Source organism: Zingiber officinale, chromosome 3A, assembly GCF_018446385.1.
Source record: "Zingiber officinale cultivar Zhangliang chromosome 3A, Zo_v1.1, whole genome shotgun sequence".
Taxonomy (NCBI): domain Eukaryota; kingdom Viridiplantae; phylum Streptophyta; class Magnoliopsida; order Zingiberales; family Zingiberaceae; genus Zingiber; species Zingiber officinale.
Window position 1 is genome coordinate 90228232 of NC_055990.1, and position 23097 is coordinate 90251328.

Sequence of the window (23097 nt, forward strand, 5' to 3'; positions counted from 1 at the left end):
TGAGTTTGTACGAGGTTTCTCCGTCTCCGGCTGCGATCGAGAAGGAGTGTTTCATTAGTGGAGATAGCGTCGTGTGTGGATCCTTGGATTAGTCACCTCATCTTGAGGTGGATACCAAGTAAATCCGTGTGTTAGCGTTGTAGTGTGTTTGTATTTTATTTTCCGCTGTATATCAAGGCGAAGCAAGCACAAGTGTGCGATGAAACGCTATTCACCCCCTCTAGCGGGCACAAAGGTCCCAACAATTGGTATCAGAGCGAGATCGCTCTTCTACGGAATAACCGCCAAGAGAGCAAGAAACTAGAGGAAGAAGAAAATGGAGTCCGAAGGACCACTCAGATGGGATATCCGAATTCCACCTCCGTATGACAAAGAAGATTTCAACTATTGGAAGACGAGGTTGGAAACTTGGTTCCAAATGGATTGGAACCAATGGGTTGCATTGGAAGATCCATTTGAGCCTCCAAAGGACAAAAAGGGGAAGCGCCTCCGACCTCGACATTGGACCGAGAAACAAAGGGAGCAAGCGGAGGCGGATAAGGAGGTAACAAAAATTTTGTTAAATCTATTACCTTTTAATATCATTGTGAGTGTAGGTGAATGCATAAGTGCATGTGATCTTTGGAAGAAGATCATTGCTTATCATGAAGACCCGTCACAATTCCAAATAGTAGAGGAGTCCAAGAAGAAGGGCTCATTAGTCCAAGAAGAGAAGGACCCATCCGATGTTGACATAAGGTCAATATTCGAGGGGAAGAAGGAAGAGGAGAAAGAAGAAGATGAGAGATCTTCTACATCTTCAAGAGAGGAAGAAGTGAAAGTATCCACATCCTCAAGAGTTGAAGAGGTGGAAACACCCACAACTGAATCTTGGTATCAAGGGGGATATGGCGAAATTGGTAGACGCTACGGACTTGATTGGAGAGCCTTAGTAAGGAAACCTGCTAAGTGGTAACTTCCAAATTCAGAGAAACCCTGGAATTTAAAATGGGCAATCCTAAGCCAAATCCTTAGTTTTATCAAACTAGAATAAAAAAAAGGATAGGTGCAGAGACTCAATGAATGAAGTTGACTACGTTTCGTTGGTAGTTGGAATCCGTCTATCAAAATTACAGAAAAGATGTTCCTATATACCTAATACATACGTATACATACTGACATATCAAATCAAACGATTAATCATGACTCGAATCCATTATATTATATGAGTAATTATAATATGAAAAATTCAGAATTAGAGTTATTGTGAATCCAGTCCAATGGAAGTTGAAAGAAGAATTAAATATTCAATTCAATTATTAAATCATTCATTCTAGAGTTTGATAGATCTTTTGAAAAACTGATTAATTGGACGAGAATAAAGAGAGAGTCCCATTCTACATGTCAATACCGATAATAATGAAATTTATAGTAAGAGGAAAATCCGTCGACTTTAGAAATCGTGAGGGTTCAAGTCCCTCTATCCCCAATAAAAAAGGTAATTTTACTTTCTAAATATTTATCCTCCTTTTTTTCATCAGCAATTCAGTTCAAACAAAATACACTATCTTTCTCATTCACTCCACTCTTTCACAACACAAATGTATCCGAACTAAAATCTTTGGATCTTATCCCAATTTTGATAGATACAATACCTGTACAAATAAACATATATGGGCAAATAATCTCTATTATTGAATCATTCACACACAATCCATATCATTATCCTTACGCTTACTAGTTAAATTTTTTACTACTTTTTAGTCCCTTTAATTGACATAGACACAAACACTACACCAAGATGATGCATGGGAAATGGTCGGGATAGCTTAGTTGGTAGAGCAAAGCTGCAAAGGACTGAAAATCCTCGTGTCACCGGTTCAAATTTGGTTCTTGACATGTAAATAATGTATTGGATAGATATTCATACAAATTCATCGTAATCAAGATGGATCGGGATACATTTTCGTTAATAGTATAGAGCATACAGTTACTAGTCTAGATGTATAGATATATATATTTCCTCTTGGAGGGATTAGTAAAAAATATATGTATGGTTGTGGTAAAGAACAAAGTGAGATTATATTGTTGTCTCCTTTTTCTTTCTTGTTTCATCATACTGTATTTTCTTTCATTTCTTAATTTCATATTTTTTTTACATTTATTCCATTTCTTCACTCTTGCTTACGTTACTTTGACTTTTCGGGGTCCATCTAAGTAAGTTATGTGCGCGGTACAAAGTTTATGGTGCAAAACTCTTTTGATTCATTCTATTATTTCTGCTCATATGAAATGGATATAACTTTTTCCTAATTTTTGAATATAAATGAAGTTTTTTTTAGGTTATTCATAATATGAATTAAAGTTCGGTTACTTTCTTTCATTTAGAACGGGGCGTAAAAATCTTCCTTCGCTTGAATGAAATCTGGAATCGTGTCATAGTTGTATAACTAAACATTAGTTTCTTATTCTTATCATTTAATGAGTATCTTGTATTTCATAGAAATTGGGGATAATATAATCCTTACGCAGGGGCCAACCTATTCAACTTTCAGGCATCAAAATACGTTTAAGGCGTGGATGATTATAATAAAGGATTCCCAACATATCATGAGATTCACGTTCTTGAAAATCAGCACTTCTCCAAATCCAGAAAACAGACGGGAATTTAGGATTATTCCTAGGGGCAAATACTTTTATGCATACTTCTTCGGGTTTATCTATATCATACTCTATTCTCGTAAGATGATACACGCTGGCTAAAAATCCTCCCGGTGCTACATCATAGGCACACTGGGAACGTAAATAATTGTAACCATATACATATGAAATGACAGCAATAGAATCCCAATCCTCGATTTTTATTTGTACTATTTCTATTCCTTGGCAATCGAAGCCTAAAGATCTATGAACTAGCTCATGTTTGTTTGGACCTGTTTAATTCGTTAGATAATTTTTTCTATATTGAAAAAGTGTATTGTATACTCCTATCTAGTTTTTTTGTCTATCCCCCATCAGTTCATATATATATATATATATATATATATATATATTTATTGGATGAACTTTTTGTTTCAATAACAAATTGATTCTATTATTGATGTATTCGGAATTCAATATGGATAGGTATATCCAACATATATACCTTTACCCCTACCTTTCATTTTTACAGTGCAAATTTAAATAGTGAAACGATCGATATTCATTTTTTTTTTTCGTCCTATCTCTTCCCTTTCCGAATCAAACCAGAGGAATGTCTCATTTTAATTTAGATTGTATTTTTTCTTTATCCTTTTCTTATCTTAGCACTTATTATTCACTATAACTATATATAATTAACAAGTAAATTATATTATAAGTTACTAGTTAATAACTATTAAATTTCTATAATTTTATAGAACTGCTTTAAAAAATTTTAAGTTTTTAGAAAGAGTTCGATTTTTTCAAATTGTAATTTACAATTTGATTAAATTGATATTCATCATATTATAATTAATTAAATTAAATTAAATAAGTAAAATTTCATTTTTTTATTTTATATCATTTTTTTTATAAAAGATATATATAAAATCTATCTAATATAGAAATTATTTGAAAAATAAAAAAAAATACATATATGTATATATGTAAATACATTATGTTATACATTATAGTTAGAATATTATAGCTAGAGGTAGTTCTATATATTATATTCTAACTATTCTATCTATATCGTTAGATTAGTTCTATAGTTAGATATAGTTAGTTCTATACTATATAATAAAGTGTTCGGAAGCCCAAAGGGGCCGTTGAGCAGCTTGATTCCAAAAAAAAAGATTTCATGATCGTTAATATGGGTCCTCACCACCCATCAATGCATGACGTTCTTCGACTAATTGTTACTCTCGATGATGAAGATGTTATCGACTGGGAGCCTATATTGGGTTATTTACACAGGGGTATGGAAAAAATAGCGAAAAATCGAACAATCATACAATATTTGCCTTATGTAACACGTTGGGATTATTTAGCTACTATGTTCACAGAGACAATAACGGTAAATGCACCAGAACAATTGGAAAATGTTCAAGTACCTAAAAGGGCTAGCTATATCAGAGTAATTATGCTGGAGCTGAGTCGTATAGCTTCTCATTTGTTATGGCTTGGACCTTTTATGGCGGATATCGGTGCACAGACTCCCTTTTTTTATATTTTTAGAGAGAGGGAATTGATATATGATTTATTCGAAGCTGCCACAGGTATGCGAATGATGCATAATTATTTCCGCATCGGAGGCGTAGCAGCCGATCTACCTTATGGCTGGATAGATAAATGTTTAGATTTTTGTGATTATTTTTTAACAGGGATTCTTGAATATCAAAAACTTATTACGCAAAATCCTATTTTTTTGGAACGAGTCGAAGGAGTGGGCATTATTGGTGGGGAAGAGGCGATAAACTGGGGTTTATCGGGACCAATGTTACGAGCTTCTGGAATACAATGGGATCTTCGTAAAATTGATAATTATGAGTGTTACAATGAATTCGATTGGGAAGTCCAATGGCAAAAAGAAGGAGATTCATTAGCTCGTTATTTAGTACGAATGGGTGAAATGAGGGAATCCATAAAAATAATTCAACAGGCCCTAGAAGGAATTCCTGGCGGACCCTATGAAAATTTAGAAGTCCGGCGCTTTGGTAGAGCAAAAAATTCCGAATGGAATGATTTTGAATATAGATTTATTAGTAAAAAACCTTCACCCAATTTTGAATTGTCGAAACAAGAACTTTACGTAAGAGTAGAAGCCCCAAAGGGGGAATTAGGAATTTATTTGATAGGAGACAATAGTATTTTCCCTTGGAGATGGAAAATTCGTCCACCCGGCTTCATAAATTTGCAAATTCTTCCTCAACTAGTTAAAAGAATGAAATTGGCTGATATCATGACGATACTAGGTAGTATAGATATCATTATTTTAATTCAGAAGAATATGTGAGTGATTCATACACAGCATTTCTTTCGTTTATCAAGGGTTCCACCAATTGATATCTTTCTACAAATAATTTAAATTCAATTTCTTGATCTGTGTCTTCAATTTTCGGAAACTTATGAAATTCTTCCGTCAAGCCCTCATTAATAAACCTACAAAATCCCTCAAATTGGATCTGACTAAATCCAGGTATTGTGGACATTCCCTCATTTCCATCATTCCAGAGCATCTTAATTTTCAGTTTCCCCTTTATCGAAAAATCCCATTATTAGCTCACTATTTATCGATCCATATGGTTCGGTTTCGCAATGATGGAATGTATATTCTGTTTACTGAATCACATGAAATTTTAGACAACTTCGACGCAAGACAAGTTCGAATTTGCGACAGGTACAAATGGAAATGAATTTATAAACATCAATTGTAAATAACAAAAATCATATCATTTGCTTTGAGTGTAGGGAGCATGGGCACTACAAGAGCAAGTGTCCCAAATTGGCCAAGAAGAAGAGCCAAGTAGTATCCAAGGGTAAGGAGAAGCCCAAGGAGACAATCTCCATAACAAAGAAGAGCAAGGAACACATTGTGTGTTTCTTGTGCAACCAAAATGGACATTATCGAAGCCAATGTCCAAAAGGGAAGAAGACAACTAAAGTTAAAGGAGGAAGCACAAATCAAGGGGGAGCTTTTAAGAGCAAATCCAAGGTAAACTTAAATAGTGCAATTCCTCTTAGTCATGATAAAATGCATGCTATAAATAATCCTTATCATTTTAATGCAAATTATCATGAGAATAGGAAGCATGATAGCGTTAAGTAGAAAGCAACATTGTGTTGCTTTATCCACAACTGAGTCAGAGTATATAGATATAGGAGAGTGTGTCGCACAACTACTATGGATGATGCATACCTTAAAAGATTTTAATTTAAACCTCTCAAATGTAAAAGTATTAATTGATAATATTAACTCAATTAATTTAACAAAAAATCTTGTACATCATTCAAGAACAAAATACATTGAAATTAGACACCATTTTATCAGGGATCATGTCACTAAAGGAGATATTGAACTCAAATACATTGAGCCCAAGTCTAATTTAGTTGACATATTTACCAAACCCTTCCCTGAAAGTGAGTTTAGCAATCTACGACGGAAGTTAGGAATGTGTTTAATAGACTAAGATTCTTTAATTTCAAAATTATTTTAAAAAATGGTGCCTTTAAATTCTAGAATAAAAACGTTTATGTTTTCAAAATTTTTCATTTTTAGAATTTTTAAAAATCAGATTTAGCCTTAGAATATATCAATCCCTTAGAAAACATGCTCCTATAGATCTAAGGTTTGAGCATCTCACCAACACATTAGGGCTAACTTATTTGTGTATTTTTGAATTTAGAAAAGGGGTGAGATGCGTAGACAGATTGTCTAAACTTAAGATGCTTATTTCAGTGCATCAGAACAAGTTTGAGCATTAAATATAAAACACATATCAATGAGGTTAAGTTATTCAGTTTAGTCAAATGCTAACTAATTACAATTGACTTAACCTGACTAGCCAAGTGAAAGTTGCTGCCTGCTATCCTTTAATAATCAGTAAGTAACTAACTGGTTAGACAAATTTTTATGTCAGGTTCAGTGGGAGAATTAATTCAAATTTCTTTTTTTTTAGTTTTCTTTATTGAAAATATTTTGTAAAATTAGTTATGAAAAATATTTTTTTACCAACTCTTGAAAACTAACTTTTATAAACTAAATTTTAAAAAATTGAATTTTATAAACTCAGTTTTGAAAATTAGATTTTGTTGATTTTGAAAATCAGAGTTTGTAAACTTACCTTTTATAATCTAAAGATAAATTTTATACAAATTAATTTTTGAAAATTTATATAAGTTTATTTTAGAAAAATTAACTCTTTCATAACTTATTATTTGAAAATTATTATAAATTTAAAAATTAACTTTTTGGATGTTACAAACTTAGTTTTAAAATTGACTTTTTTTATTTTACTTTTTGAAAATTAACCTCTATGCAACTTATGTTTGAATATTGTCTTCCATTTGCAAGTTTATTTTGAAAGTTAGATTGATTCTTCAAAATTTAGTTATTTTGAAAAACTTAAAAAAAATTTAAAGCAAAATTTTCTATTTTAAATTCTCTCAAGTCAATCTGATTCTAGTTCGGATTCTCTGTTATTTTCTTAACCTCTTATTTTTATCTATCCTATGTTCTTTTTTGATGAATGTCAAAGGGGGAGGGTTAGGTGGTTTAAATTAGTTAGCAACAAAAAATTACCAAAAATAAGAACTAACTTAACATCATTGCTTGTAATTGCTTATTTATTGCGTATTTTTTCACTAACTTAATCAGGTTGTCATTGCATCATAAAGGGAGAGATTGTTGGTGCAGTTAGCACTAACGATCTAACTCAGGTTTTGATGAATGACAAAGTAGGTTAAGTTAGTTTTATTGTGATCTAACGCTTTGACCAAGTGTGCAGGAGAAGCCCAGCTAGGTCGACGGACCAACCGGATAGCTGACACGAAGTCCAGACAGGTCGATGGGGTGATCAGATGTCTGGCACGAAGCTCAGCTAGGTCGACGGGCCGACCGGATAGCTGGCACGAAGTCTAGACGAGTGAAGGGTTGACCGGACGTCTGACACAAAGTCCAGACGGGTCGAAGGGCTGATCGGACGCCTGGCAGGTAAGTTAAGGTAAGTCACTGGAGGAGAGTGATTGTGAGGACGCGTTCCCGGGAGGGGAACTTCAGCGCTGATTCAACTTAGAACCATTTCAGAACTCTAAGTTGAGATCTTGACTAGATTCCGGTCTCGGTGAGACGGAATCTAATTAATACTCTGTTTGTTTATTATAACTGTGCTAACACTTTGTTTTGTAGGGTAATATAATTTGCATTGTGCTTCGGACTAACATTTTCTTGCAGGGAGAGAAGCTTGTTGGAAAATAGGATCCGGGCGCCCAGAAGGGATCTGAGCGCTCGGAGGTTCGGGCGCCCGGAATGTAAAAGTTATCCCCAAGCGACGTCGCAACGTGGAGTGCTCTGGTTGACTAGGTTATGTCACAGTCCAGGCGCCCGGAAGGGATCCGAGCGCCCGGAGCTTCCTATATAAGGAGGTCTTCTCCAGAGCTTCAGACAACAATAACAACATTTGCTCTTTTGCGCTGTGCTCCTACGACGCTACTTCTCCGACAACCTGCGACTCAAGTTCTGATTATTGTTGTCGGAATTGTTCATTTTTTTATAGTTCTTGTACAACTTTGTAAACCTTTTCACGAAATATTAGTGATTGTCCAACGAAAGTACTCGACGAGTGCGGGCCTTGGAGTAAGAGTTGACCAAGGTTCCGAACCAAGTAAATTGATTTGTGTTAGCATTATTTTATTTTCATTTTTCCGCTGCGTACTTGGTTAAAATTTCTCGGTCGATATTCACCTCCTCTATCGACTTTTACGATCCAACAGCCGTCACCTCCTTTATTTGTAGTTATAAGGTGACCAAAATCCCCTAAAAGGTCAAAAGAAAGTCTATTTAGTATAGGCCTATGCAGATTACTTAACCATTTAAAACTTATGACTTTATTACAACCCAAATAAAAATAGAAATTAAGTCTAAATTGAGCTTACAAATCCCTACTACATAGACATAAGACTTAAGTGCTCATCTAATGCTTGAATTAGGTTGACTTTGCTGAATGACTTGTTCTTGGTCAAACCTTCTTCAATGATAGTTTTGGCCTTCACATCTTCAATTAGTACATTAAGTGTTTCTTTCATCTTTCTAGCCTTAGCCTTTGTAATTGGGCCTCCATTGATGCATAATGGATTATCATTAACATCTAGAGTGGGTTGACCATGATCCATATCGTTAGCTTGTTGCTCTTTCTTTGACTCCATTATTCCCCCTTTCTCCAAAAGGATTTGTAATACCCCGGTTCTGAGATTCTGGTTAAGTATGGCTTAAAAGGTGCACCTTCCTTTTCGGAAGCCCAAACTTAAGAACTCCAAAGTTAAGCGTGCTTGGCTTGGAGAAATCTAAGGATGGGTGACCTCCTGGGAAGTTTTCCAGGGTGCGTGCGAGTGAGGACAAAGCACGCTGAAAGGACTTCCGGTAGTTTGTGGAGCTAGTCGTCAACCCGATGGGAAATTCAGGTAGCGTTCCCGGTTCGGTTCAGGTGGGGCCCGCCCGAGCCGGGGCGTTACAGATGGTATCAGAGCGACCTTGCGACCGTGAGTGTGCCTGTGGCAGGAGCACCCAGGGCACCACCTAGCGAGGGAGATTCTGGGATTTGTCTGTGGTGTGATTCGTGGTTACACAACGAGGACGTTGTGTCTTTAAGTGGGGGTGATTGTAATACCCCGGTTCTGAGATTCTGGTTAAGTATGGCTTAAAAGGTTAGATGGTACTATTCATATCACCAAGGTGCACCTTCCTTTTCGGAAGCCCAAACTTAAGAACTCCAAAGTTAAGCGTGCTTGGCTTGGAGAAATCTAAGGATGGGTGACCTCCTGGGAAGTTTTCCAGGGTGCGTGCGAGTGAGGACAAAGCACGCTGAAAGGACTTCCGGTGGTTTGTGGAGCTAGTCGTCAACCCGATGGGAAATTCAGGTAGCGTTCCCGGTTCGGTTCAGGTGGGGCCCGCCCGAGCCGGGGCGTTACAGGATTCGTCCTCGAATCTTGATCACCTACATCAAAGGGAGAAATATCAGAAACATTAAATGTAGCACTCATATTATACTCACATGGTAAGTCAAGCTTGTATATATTATCATTGATTCTAGCAATGACTTGAAATAGAGCATTTCCTCGTGGATGCAACTTATTACGACGTTTAATAGGGAATCTTTCCTTCCTCATATGAACCTAAACCCAATCTCCGGGTTCAAAGATCACTTTCTTTCGTCCACTGTTGGCTTGCGTAGCATATTGTTCAGTTCTCTTTTCAATTTGCAATTGAACTTTTTCATACAGTTGCCTCACAAACTCAGCTTTTCTGGTACCATTTAAACTGACACGCTCAGAGACAGACAAAGGTGACAAATCTAAAGGAGTTAAAGGGTTGAACTCATATACCACTTCAAAAGGTGAAAAATTAGTAGTAGAATGCGCAGATCTATTATAAGCAAATTTAACATGTGGTAAAAAATCTTCCCAACTTTTTAAATTCTTTTGAATGATAGTTCTCAATAAAGTAGATAAAGTTTGATTTACTACCTTAGTTTGTCCATCTGGTTGTGGATGACAAGTTGTAAAAATAAAAGCTTTGATCCCAATTTTCCCCACAGTGTCTTCCAAAAGTAGCTTAGGAACTTTGTATCACGATCTGAAACTATGCTCTTCGGTATTTCATGAAGCCGCACAATCTCCCTAAAAAATAGATCGGCAATATGGTTAGCATCATCTATTTTCTACAAGGAATAAAATGAGCCATTTTAGAAAATCTGTCCACAATGACAAAAATAGAATCCATACCTCGTTTAGACCTTGGTAGTCCTACAACAAAGTCCATGAAAATATTAACCCAAGGTTCACTAGGAATTGTAAAGGTGTATACAATCCATGAGGTTAGCATCACTTCTCACAAAACTTGACTACATCTCGTTTAATGTGTGGTCAAAAGAAATGCTCTACCAACACTTCTAGAGTTTTTCTTACTCCAAAATGTCCCATTAGTCTCCCACCATGAGCTTCTTGGATTAATAATTCCCTTAATGAACAATTAGGGGCACACAACCTATTCACTCTAAAAAGAAAAATCTCTCATGCCTATAAAACTTCTCAAATGCAGTATGTTCACAAACATCAAACATATTTTTAAAGTCAGGATTATTTGATTACATAAGGAAATGATTCAATAAACTCCACCCATTTTGTATGATGTCTATTCAATTTACTTTTGGCTCTTCAAATGCTTCAATGATTCATGATCAGTGTGAATGACAAACTCTTTGGGCCACAAGTAATGCTGCTAAGTCTCTAAAGCCCTCACCAATGCATACATCTCTTTGTCATAAGTTGGATAGTTCAAAGCTGCTCCGCTGAGTTTCTCACTAAAATAAGCAAGAGGTCGACCTTCTTGTATTAGCACAGTTCCAATACCTATTCTTGATGTATCACACTCAATTTCGAAAGTTTTAGCAAGTTAGGTAATGCAAGTAATGGGGCAGAACTTAGCTTCTCCTTAAGTAAGTTGAAAGTTAAAACTTGTTCACTATCCCAATGAAACTCAACATTCTTTTTAACAACTTCAGTCAAGGGTGCAACTATAGAACTAAAGTTTTTAACAAATCTCCTATAGAAATTTGTCAACTCGTGAAAGTTACGTACCTCAGTTATCGTTTTTGGTGTTGGCCACTCATGAATTACCTTAACCTTTTCTTCATCAACTGCTATTCCCTTAGCACTAACAATATAATCAAGAAACTCTATGTGACTAGTCCAAAAAGAACATTTTTGAAGGTTTGCATATAATTTTTCGTTTCGCAAAACAAATAGAGTTTTTTGCAAATGGTTGATATGCTCATCTAAATTCTTATTATAAATCAAGATGTCATTAAAATATATTATAACAAAGTTTCCAATATAAGCATCTCATGAAAGTACTAGGTGCATTAGTTAGCCCAAATGACATGACTAACCATTCGTACAAATCATACCTAGTCTTAAAATCAGTTTTCCATTCATCTCCCTCATGCATGCGAATTTGATGATAGCCAGACTTCAAATCAATTTTAGAGAAAATGCAAGAACCATATAGTTCATCTAGCATATCATCTCATCTAGGAATAGGATGACGATACTTTACCATAATTTTGTTGATAGCCCTGCAATCAACGTACATTCTCCAAGTTCCATCCTTCTTAGGCACAAACAAAACAGGAACTGAACAAGAACTCAAATTTTCTCGGACATACCCTTTTCTCATCAACTCTTCAATTTGCTTTTGAAGCTCTTTCATCTCCATAGGATTGCTCCTATAGGCTGGTCGATTAGGAATGACTGCTCCTGGAATGAAGTCAATTTGATGCTCTATTCCCCTAAGTGGTGGCAATCCATCAGGAATTTCAGGAAAGACATCATCAAATTTCTGCAAAAGAGATTTAACAACACTAGGCAAAGAAGGGTTAAAATTGTTAGTGTTGAAATAAGTCTCCTTGTACAAAAGTACAATCATCGGCTGTTGAGAATAAAAAGCTCTCTTAACCTTTTTTTTTTTTTTTTTTTTTTTTTTGCATAAAAGCTCCTTTTTTTACTCTCTTACTCTAGATTTTTTTGTTTCTTTTTCATTTTTTTTTTCACTTCTCTCATCCTCACTTTTTCTCACACTCCTTTTCTTTTCCATTATTTTTTTTCTCACAATCTTTTCTTTTTTCATTCTCTTTTTTTCTCCTCAATTGATCTTTATATACTTAGGAGTTAATGGTACAAGAGTTACAAGTTTATCATGTATCTTAAAAGAATATTTATTTGTGAAGTCATCGTGAATGACCCTCCTATCAAATTGCCATGGTCTACCTAAAAGCAAATGACTTGCAAGCATTGGTACTACATCACAAAGAACATCATCTTGATACCTACCAATGAATAATGAAACTAACACTTGCTTAGTGACCTTAACTTCCCTGCAATCATTCAGCCATTGTAGTTTATAAGGTCTAGGATGTTTAGTGGTAAGTAAGCATAATTTCTCAACCAAGATAGTACTAGCAACATTAGTACAACTTTCCCCATCTATAATCATACTACATACCTTGTCTTTGATGTGACAACACGTATGAAATATGTTATTTCGTTGTTCTTCATCTTCTTCCTTCATATGCACATTTAGAGCACGCCTAGTGACAGAGGCTTCACCTTCGACGGGATACTCTTCTACATCACTTTCCATCAATGGTAGCACGACATTATCATCTTCGGACTTACTCTTAGTTTTAATATCATCATTTTCTTTCAAAAGCATAATTCTTTTGTTTGGACATTGTGAAGCAATATGTCCTCTTCCCAAACATTTAAAGCATTTAATAGCTCTATTTCTTGAAGATTGGATAGGTTCTTTACCTTTGACCAATGGAGAACCAACATCTTTATTCTTCAAAAACTCGGTCTTACTCTTTAATGCAAATTTATCATCTATTTTGTTCCAACTAGATTTCCAAGTGGATGAATTTTGACCATGCTTGATTGAACCATTCTTTTTGAGTTGCCTTTCAACTTTCATGGACATATGCACCATATCTTCCAGTTCCACATAATGTTGCAACTCCACTATATTTGCAATTTCTGAATTCAAACCTTGTAAAAATCTTGTCATGGTTGCTTCTCGGTCCTCCTCCACATTGGCTTGAATCATGACAATCTCCATCTCCTTGTGATATTTCTCCACAGTTTTGGATCCTTGGGTTAGACTTTGTAGTCGTTGGTACAAATCTCGATAGTAATGTGAAGGCACAAGCCTCTTTCTCATAATAGATTTCATCTCTTCCCAAGTGCCAACGAGTCTCTCATTGTTTCTTCTTCTGCTTAGAATAATTTGGTCCCACCAAATAATAGTATAATTAATAAATTCAACAACAGGTAGTTTTACCTTCTTCTCTTCAGACTAGTTGTGACAATCAAACATTAATTCACACCATATCTTCCAGTTCCACATAATGTTGCAACTCCACTATATTTGCAATTTCTGAATTCAAACCTTGTAAAAATCTTGTCATGGTTGCTTCTCGGTCCTCCTCCACATTGGCTTGAATCATGACAATCTCCATCTCCTTGTGATATTTCTCCACAGTTTTGGATCCTTGGTTAGACTATGTAGTCGTTGGTACAAATCTCGATAGTAATGTGAAGGCACAAACCTCTTTCTCATAATAGATTTCATCTCTTCCCAAGTGCCAACGAGTCTCTCATTGTTTCTTCTTCTGCTTAGAATAATTTGGTCCCACCAAATAATAGTATAATTAATAAATTCAACAACAGCTAGTTTTACCTTCTTCTCTTCAGACTAGTTGTGACAATCAAACATTAATTCGACTTTCTTTTCCCACTCCAAATATACGTCTGGATCGCTTTTACCTTGAAATGAAGGAATCTTCATCTTGATATTTCCTAAGTTTCTATCAACATAATCATTCATTCTTCCTCTTCTACTACCAATTCTAGCATGACCAGAGCCGTCACTCGAAACTCTATCATCAATGTCCTCAGATATGCCACCACCACCACCATCATCATCATCATCATTGTTGTCATCAGGGTTATATTGCCTTGAATTTTGTGTAGAAATTCTACCAGCTTGGCTATTTTGCAATCCCGAAATTACAGTATCTTGTCTTTCTAATCTGTCGAGGATTTGATTGAATTTAATTTCCATGCGTTCTAAGTGTTGTCTCAAGGCTCATTGTTCAAGTGTTTCTCTAGGTCTTGCTTTCTCTCCACTTGTCGCCATTAATGCAATCTGTTGACACTCAATCACTCAACTTACTAATGTTAGCTCTTTAAAGAACTTAGAATTGTGATAATTTCCCTATAAGCGTTCGTTGACTAATTTAAACTCCCAAGGGTATTATGATAAAAGATAGGAATTGATATAAAAATACAAGTTGCAGAATTGAAAACTGATATTAAGGACTGAAAGGAAATTTGCCAGAATTAAATCTTGGCAGAACTTGAAACGAAAATAAAGGAGATGCGGAGTATATTAGGCAAGACTTTAAAGAAAATACGGAATTAGAAAATGTAAGTATACTAGGCAAGAATTTAAAGGAGATGCGGAGTATACTAGGCAAGACTTTAAAGAAAATACAGAATTGGAAAATGCGAGTATACTAGGCAAGACTTTAAAGAAAATACGGAATTGGAAAATACAAGTATACTAGGCAAGACTTTAAAGGGAATGCAGAATTGAAAAATACGAGTATAGAAATAACAATTATCTATACCCACCTTCTTTTTTTTAAATTTTTTTTATTCTCGGTCTTTTTTTAGTTGAAAATATTTTTTTTAAAATTTCGGCCTTTTTTTGCTGAAAATATATTTTTTTTAAAATTTCGGCCTTTTTTTTATAGCAACAAGACGACTAAAACTCATTAATATTGAGATGATAACGATAATTAGATAATGTTGAACAAAATAAACAAAGATTTAAGCACAAAAGAAAAAAGGATAACGAAATTGATTTAGAAAAATCAAAGCTCTGATACCAAATGACTTGAATCCAAAGAGAAAGATATCTCAAGAACTCACAACGAATGGAAGAAGAAAGAAAGAACTAAATTGATGAAAAGAAACCTCGACCCAATCTTAAAAAAGCACGAACCTTGGTATACGAGATGGAAGACGCCACAACCTTGGGATGGAGGTTGATAAATCTTCGAACGCCACAAGGAAATGCCTTGATAAGTTCTAATTCAATGAAGAACCAACAAGTGAGAGTCTCACCATGCTTTGGATTAAATATATATCAAAAATACATGTGTGGTCGTCACCCCTTTATTTATAGCTATAAGGTGATCAAAAAACTCTAAAAGGATAAAAGAAAACTCATTTAGTAAAGACCTATGTAGACTATTAGTAATGACATTGCTTTAGTTACAACAATAAAAGATGAAATTGAGTAAATTGAGCTTAAACTTACTACATTATGTGCTATTTAAGTACTAATTACATTCTTAATTAGGACATCCAGGTTGTCACCCAGACACCCGCGGTTCGATCCCCAGCTACGGCGTATTTGCAGGAATTTTTCTCCAAATGGGGAGCGCAATCAAAGGATGCTGGGCGTCTGGGTTGGCTGCCGCGCGCTTCCCGATTTACCCTGTGACCGGTGGGAAATTTCCATAGGGCCGGGTCGGTCACCCCAGGGATAGTCAATGAGGTTAACTAGGATTATCATTAATTAAGCTCATCTAAGGCTTGAATTAGGTTGACTATGCCGAGTGATTTGCTCTTGGTCAAACCTTCTTCAATGGTAGATTTGGACTTCACATCTTCAATTAGTATATTAAGTGCTTTCTTCGTCATCTTTCTAGCCTTAGACCTTGTAATTGGGCCTCCATTGATGCATAATGGATCATTATTAACATCTAGAGTGGGTTGACCATGATCCATCTCGTTAGCTTGTTCCTCTCTTTCTTTGACTCCATCATCAATCCTCTCTATTTTAGTAAGGTTCATTGGACCCTTCTTAAGGTAAATTTTTAAACCTCTTTGGTTTTAGTAAGGTTCACCGGATCCTTCTTAAGTTGGATTCCCAAACTTCTTCGGTTTTAGTAAGGTTCACCGGACCCTTTTTAAGCTGGATTCCAAACCTCTTTGGTTTTAGTAAAGTTCACCAGATCCTTCTTAAGCCAGATTTTCAAATCTCTTTTAGTAAACATTTAAATAAATGAACTCTTTACAATTTAGTTCCTCAACTATCCATACAGAAGCATATTAACAAAAATAGTTACTTGGTCAAATAACATGATAGAATAGTTAAACCTACTGGTTAATCAAAATGCTAAAATTTCAGGAATTGAACAAATATTTATAGCTAGATGGATTTTTCAATATTCTTGCACAAGTTTGTGGGGAATGTTAAAGAACTAATTCTAAATATACAAACCATAAGGATGTAACAGTAAAGATGATAATAGAATAATAATTAAGTAAAGGTGACTACCTAAAGAGGGTGCCATAATAATAATTCCCCTTTTTAAGACAACTTATTAAATTCCTAGATTCTTTAATGATTCATTATTTACACAGGAAGAGTTTCTAAGAGAGTTGCAAGAATAGTTGATTGCAGTGATCAATAAGTCATACTAAATTGGAAGGTCCATGCGGCTCAGTGTTCTCAGTGAAACGAAGATCCATGCTCATATGTTCTTGTATTTTCTATATACGAATTCTTATACGGTTCTTAGAATCTATGCGGTTTAGATTTTTTAGAAGAAATATCAACTTGACCACTATTTCCTTAGATAAACCTGCTCCTTTACAAATGGGGTTAGATCGAATTGGGAACAATAACGTTTAGAAAGCGAAAAACAACAAAAATCCAAGGGAAAAGAAACGAGAGTGAGAGATTATGGATGAACCGAAGATAAATTCTTGTTTGAAGAGTTTGATACGCCTCATGGGGTCAACAAAAAATGTTGAGGGTACCCTTTTGAGCTACGCCTCCTGATTACACCAATCATAAGGTAACGGGATACATTTTATACTTGCGCTCACATGTCATAAGTAATAAATAATTATTTAATTTGACTAATAAACTTTAGCTTATTGACTATATGTGAAATAAATAATTATTTTAAAATGTGAAAAAAAATTGAAGAGAGGAACTCATTTTATTTATTTTTTAATTACCCAACTAACATATTTTATATAACAATATATTAAGATTTAACTTATGGGAAAGAAGTTTCACATTATCCCTCTCAAATAATAATCTCATATATATCACATCTAATGTGATATTAGAATACCTCATTGTTAAACCGTGAAACAAAATTGGACTAGAAAATGTTTCAAAAGAGAACAAAAGGATTTCTATATGATAACTAAAGAATAAGTGTTTTTGTTTGTGTAGTGATTATATTGAATAATACAATCAAGAAAGCATATGTTCTTGACGTTTTTCTTCCATAGATTTCTTAAATAATACAATTGTTCATATTGTTAAAGTTTTTTTAGTTACATGTATGCTAAACTTTGGTCACCTTCTCTGACAATTAAGAGAGCATTTAATTTTATTATCATTTTTTGAAAATATGTGTTTTTCTTTTTATTAGAAAATGACTTTTTAGATATTCTCTACTTTCTCATAAAATGATATCTCTTTTTCTAGAAAATACATATAGAAATTGTCAACCAAATGTAAAAATAAAAATGACCAAACAAAAGTCTCCCTTTGTTAGTTTCCCAATACAATAACCAAAAAGTAAAGCATAGGTCATAGGGAAGAAGACGAGAAACACAATAGCAACAAGTACTAAGGTAGTATAGCCAAATCCATCACTTGGGAATTTGCTGCAGGGAAAAAAATTAATGATTATATTTTGTTGCAAATATCCTTACTGAACTTTTTCTTATAGATTCAAGTTTAGCCTTTTTGCATTAAGCAATTGAGCCAAATATGTAATAACTTGTGTTGTATTCTAAAGAGTATTTAGCTTGTTGCCTTCCTAATTGTTTTTTGATTTAGTAGTTTAGTCAGGACCGTAGATGAGACTTTAGTATGAAAATTCCATGAGATTGCGCTTGATCTATTTGTTAATGTCTAAATGCTTTTGAATTGAACTGAATAGTGAATGTTTGACTTGCAGGTCTAGGCACCACGAAGTCTGAAAAGAGATTAAACAAGTCATAACAAACAAATAACAATACTGAAGCCACTTGAATGTTTGGGGCCATGGCTACAAGCAACATCCCTAAGTAAACTAAGTAGAGCACCGTGTAAAATATGTAATAGAACCAAAAGAACTTGGAGGTTGTCCAAAAGTAACAAATTGATGGATACGTAACAATCAAATAAATCCTCGTAGGGGATCTCAATAGTCAACTGAAAGGTAAATTTTTATCTTAAGGAAACATTTAAACTTACTAAAACGCTACTAAAGTTGGTGTTCAACTTGTGTGAGAGAGTAGGTCCATGAGGAGTACATTCCTGTAAATTTCTCCCGGTATACCACAGTTCTCTCAATTGACACAAATGGTAAAACGAATGAGCAGTTGTTTATTTCAATAAAGATTGCGGCAGAATATGAACAGATTTTGTTGATTGACGTATAGAAATTAACTAGCTATTAAACTAAAAGAACAGTAAATTTCAAAGAGAAGATAATGATACCAAATTGATTGAGTCTCGGCTGCATAATTTTTTAGTAGTAATACTATTATTATAAGGTAAGAGTTTGAATCTTTAAAAAAAATCCTCTTGTACTGATTAACTATTTACCTCCTCAATTATGGGATCGACTGTTTAGATTTAACTATTTACCTCCTCAATTATGGGATCGACTGTTTAGATTTGCTACCATATTAGTATCAGTGCTGTCTAGGGTCGGAAGGATGAACAAATCGCCCTTTATCACGTATGAGTAGTAGTGCTAGCTGAGATTGCATGGCGTGCAAAGTGCATCCAAAACTAATATTTGTTCAAATCGTTTGTTTGTTTTGTTAGTGTAATAGCTACAACATTAGAATCCTCTTATTTAAAGGCTAAACTGTAAAAATGAAAAGTTGTTGGACTAAATTGGATGTTGCTCGGAGCCAGCCTCAGGAGTTTCGAAAGGTTGAAGGAGGAGGATATTTGGCTTGTTGGAGTAGGTCGCAGGTGTTGTGCCCGTTCTTTGCTAATGCTTGTTGAGGAGCGGGGATTGTGGTACACCAAGTGGGGTAGTTCGTCAGCTTCGGTCGCAGAGGTGGATGAGTGCGGTAGAGGTTGTTGCCTCCTTCGGTGGACAAATGCAGCAGCGCTTGAAGCTATGGAGGCGGCAGTTGTCATATGAAGCAACGACTACCACTGTCTAATCCTGGAGGTAGACCTTTTTTTTCTAGAGGACATATTTATGCCTATTAGTATACATGCCGTTGCAAGTGTAGGCATGACAATGAACTCTGATGAGTCAATTGGGTTTCTCCTTAGATATGCCATGGCGCTCATCTCATCTGTAATTACTGGTGCATAGGAAAATGGATTTTGCATGAAGAAGGTGGAACTTACAGTTGCTTTCCTTGCTGCCAGAATATCGCTCCTAGTGCAACAGATGTGCAAAGCATAAATAAAATTCGCACCAGATTGTATTGAGGACTCGTGTAATAAGAGAAATATTGTTTCCACAGGCATGCTTTATATTGTACCCAACTGTTCTGTGGATAGCAAGTCGGAAAAGTGAGCTCTTTCAAGTCTCGTGATGGTGTGCTCAAGCATTTAGCCATATCCTTGCTTTCCCTGCAATTAAAATTATAACACAAGAACATTAGCAAATTATTAGCGATGTCATTGTATTTTATTTAATGCAGAGTTTGAACATAATTCGATACTTAGTTTCAGAGAGATGATTCCTGATAAAGTTTAGCAAAGTCTACGCTCAATTGTATCTCCATCGATCTACTGGTTACAGCCAGCATCCATGTAGCTGGATTATGATTGCCTCTAATTCTCGGTACTCCATGCATTACCTGCCATATCAAACATTAATTCCATGGTTCTAGGTTATTACTCTTGGTTTATTTAAAACTTGGTTGGTATGGTAACTTGCATTCCTATCCAATGGGACAAGTCATGGTACCACTTTTCTCATTAGAGTTTAGGGTTTCTGTTAGTCTACCAAGCAACCATATCAAGTCTATTGGCAAGATTCTACCTTCATCAATATTGTTTTTTCTAACTACTATTCTTTATTTACAATTTTTGGTGCTATTAAACAAGTCATTCTTGTTGCAACGATAGAAACTCTGTAGTAGTAAAAAAATTTCACAGAATTCAACGATTACTGCTCAACTAAAATGCAAAAAATCAAACATACAAATTTTGCAAGTTTAAAGATTTAGCTCTTGTTATTATCACAACTATGTTATCCATCTGAAACAAGAAGAATAATTGATATTGACAATAACTTGCCTCAAGTTATTCAATGATGTTACTCAAATGCCTTCCAATTGGTCCTGTATAGATCAACTCTTCTCCTCTTTTTATCAAAATTAGCAGTGGAAAAATGAAGAAAGATAATATTTAATGAGACAGTATTACTAGATTCGAACAATAGATTTTTGAATTGTTTTCATTTGGGTCACTGATCTTTCAGCTTTGCTAATGGCATTCAGATGGTTTAAGGACCATATATGTAATAAATTCAATGTTTAATTATGTTTCTTTTGTAATTTTATATATGAGCTTAGCTTTAAATATCTCTAGGATTTTCTTTTAGATCCTTGTACTATACCTAGACATTAACTCTGTTTTTCTGCCATAAGTTAAAAGTTATCTGGATATATATTTTTTTCTCATTCTTTTTTTTTTTGTGCTGCATAACTCCATGATAGAGATACCATATCAGCCTAGTTACCTGTTGTTTTCTTATTTTAGAAAAAAAATATAGTTACCTGATTGAATGCTTCAAAACTGTTCTTCCAGATTCAGAAACATTTTTGACTGCACGCATGACAATAGTTGCAGTTCGCGCATCTAGACTAGATGTCAGTTCATCCATAAATATAATAGATGGATTTGTGTCACTAACATTCACCTTCCACTAGCCATTGTTTGCCTCCTTAAGCCACCATTCTTGTAGGATCCTTTTGTTGGATTCGTCGGGCCGCGAAAACCGCTTTTTCGCGTCGCGGAAACCCCGAGTCACCCAAAGCCGTAGATCCGTGCAAAGATTCGTAAACAAAACTTTTTCGAAAAACTTTTTCTTGTATGAGTTTGTAAAACTTTAGATCTACACTAGATGAAAGTTATACCTTCGAAGCGAAGCCCTTCGCTTATCCCGCTCGTCCAAGGGGTTGCCGGATCTCTAGACCGTCAAGCGCCGGTCCTCTAGAAGTATCCACACGGACACGTAGGTGGAGAAAACCTCACACAAAGGTGTGCTAGCACCTTGGTGAGATTCGGCCAAGCAAGGAGGAGAGGGAGAGGGAGAGCTTGAGAGGAAGAAGGAGGAAGATTCACCACACTTGAATGAAAATGAATTCACACCAAGAAACAAAGTGGCCGGCCACTTCTCAAAAACTCACAAAATTAATTGCATTAATTGCAATTAATATGAAACCATTAAGAGAGTGACTTTGTAACTTCCATGAGGTGGCACCCATGATGATGTGGAACATCATTATTGGTCCACCAAATGCCAACTCACCAATGAGGTGGCAAAAGGTCAAGTCAAAATTGACCTTTGGTCTTCCTTCTCTAGTCAAGTCAAACTTGACTCAATCTCTACCATGGTTGATCTAATCCAACCATTTGATTCAAGCCAATTTAATATAATGAATCTAATTCATTAAATTAAATTGATTTAATAAGTCATAATCTAAATTAGACTCATTAAATACATGAATCAACTTGAGTCGAACTCAAGTTAGCCCAATTAGGATTACTCTTAATCCAATTTGATTTATCAAATAAATATAATCCTCTTGGTTCATCATATGAACCTAATCTCCATCTATTTGTCCTAAGTGTGTGACCCTATAGGTTCTTGTAACGTTGGCAATGCCCTAAACCCATTTAGGAGCATAAGTAATGAGCGGTATCTAGCAACACATCATTACTACCCAAGTTACAAGAATGTCGAGATCCGACATCACCTTGTGACTACCAATTGTGACTCCTCACAAAATAATGACAAGTGTTCTTCTATCCTAGACATTTAGATTGATCAATATGAGGCATAGACCGTGTCATCCTCTAATCAATCTAAATCTTGAACTCCAAGTAGACTCACTCGATCAAATGAGCTCAACATCTAATGTTGACTCATTTGGGCATGGCCATGCACTTAGTGGTCTCACTCTATCAAGAATACCGATGTCGCTCCCGTCATATGGGAGGGATAGATCCCATCTACATCACTCACATTCCTCTACATAATTCGTTATATACCCAGTAATCGCCTTTATAGTCCACCCAGTTACGGGTGACGTTTGACGAAACCAAAGCACATAACTCCTTATGTAGGGATCCATGGTGACTTCAGGTCTAAGGACTAATAGTCATACTAATAGCCACATGAGAAAGTATATGACACTCATATAACGATCCATGATACTTTCTCATGGCGAGTCATTCAGTATACATTCTCTAATGCATACCCATGTGTCAGCTTGATATCTCTATATCCATGACTTGTGAGATCAAGTCATCGAGCTGACCTACATGCTAGTCTTATTGTATTAACATTGTCCCTGAATGCTAATACTCGACTAGGAATGATTTAGAGTAGTGTTCCCTATATCATCTCACTATCGATTCAACTAATCGATTGATATAGGTATGAACCTTCTACTCAAGGACGCTATTATACTTAGTCTATTTGGCACTAATATAAATAAGTATAATAACCAAACAAATGTCTTTATTAATATAAAAGAATATGATATACATGAGTCCATACAATCATCAAATGATTGGCTCTAGGGCTCTAACTAACA

General features: G+C 35.2%; 1 protein-coding gene and 1 long non-coding RNA gene across 2 annotated transcripts; both read left to right on the forward strand.

Annotated features, from left to right (window-relative positions):
* The first annotated feature begins 1787 nt into the window (after positions 1–1787).
* Positions 1788–4954, forward strand: LOC122050512 (NAD(P)H-quinone oxidoreductase subunit H, chloroplastic-like). The gene is made up of 2 exons (XM_042611405.1): positions 1788–1879; positions 3745–4954. The coding sequence occupies exons 1-2, from the start codon at positions 1788–1790 to the stop codon at positions 4952–4954; spliced, it is 1302 nt and encodes a 433-aa protein (XP_042467339.1).
* Positions 4955–5463: 509 nt separating this feature from the next.
* LOC122052033 lies at positions 5464–19982 on the forward strand. The gene is made up of 3 exons (XR_006131694.1): positions 5464–5653; positions 18270–19484; positions 19592–19982. It is a non-coding gene; the product is annotated as an uncharacterized LOC122052033 (long non-coding RNA).
* The last annotated feature ends 3115 nt before the right edge of the window (positions 19983–23097 follow it).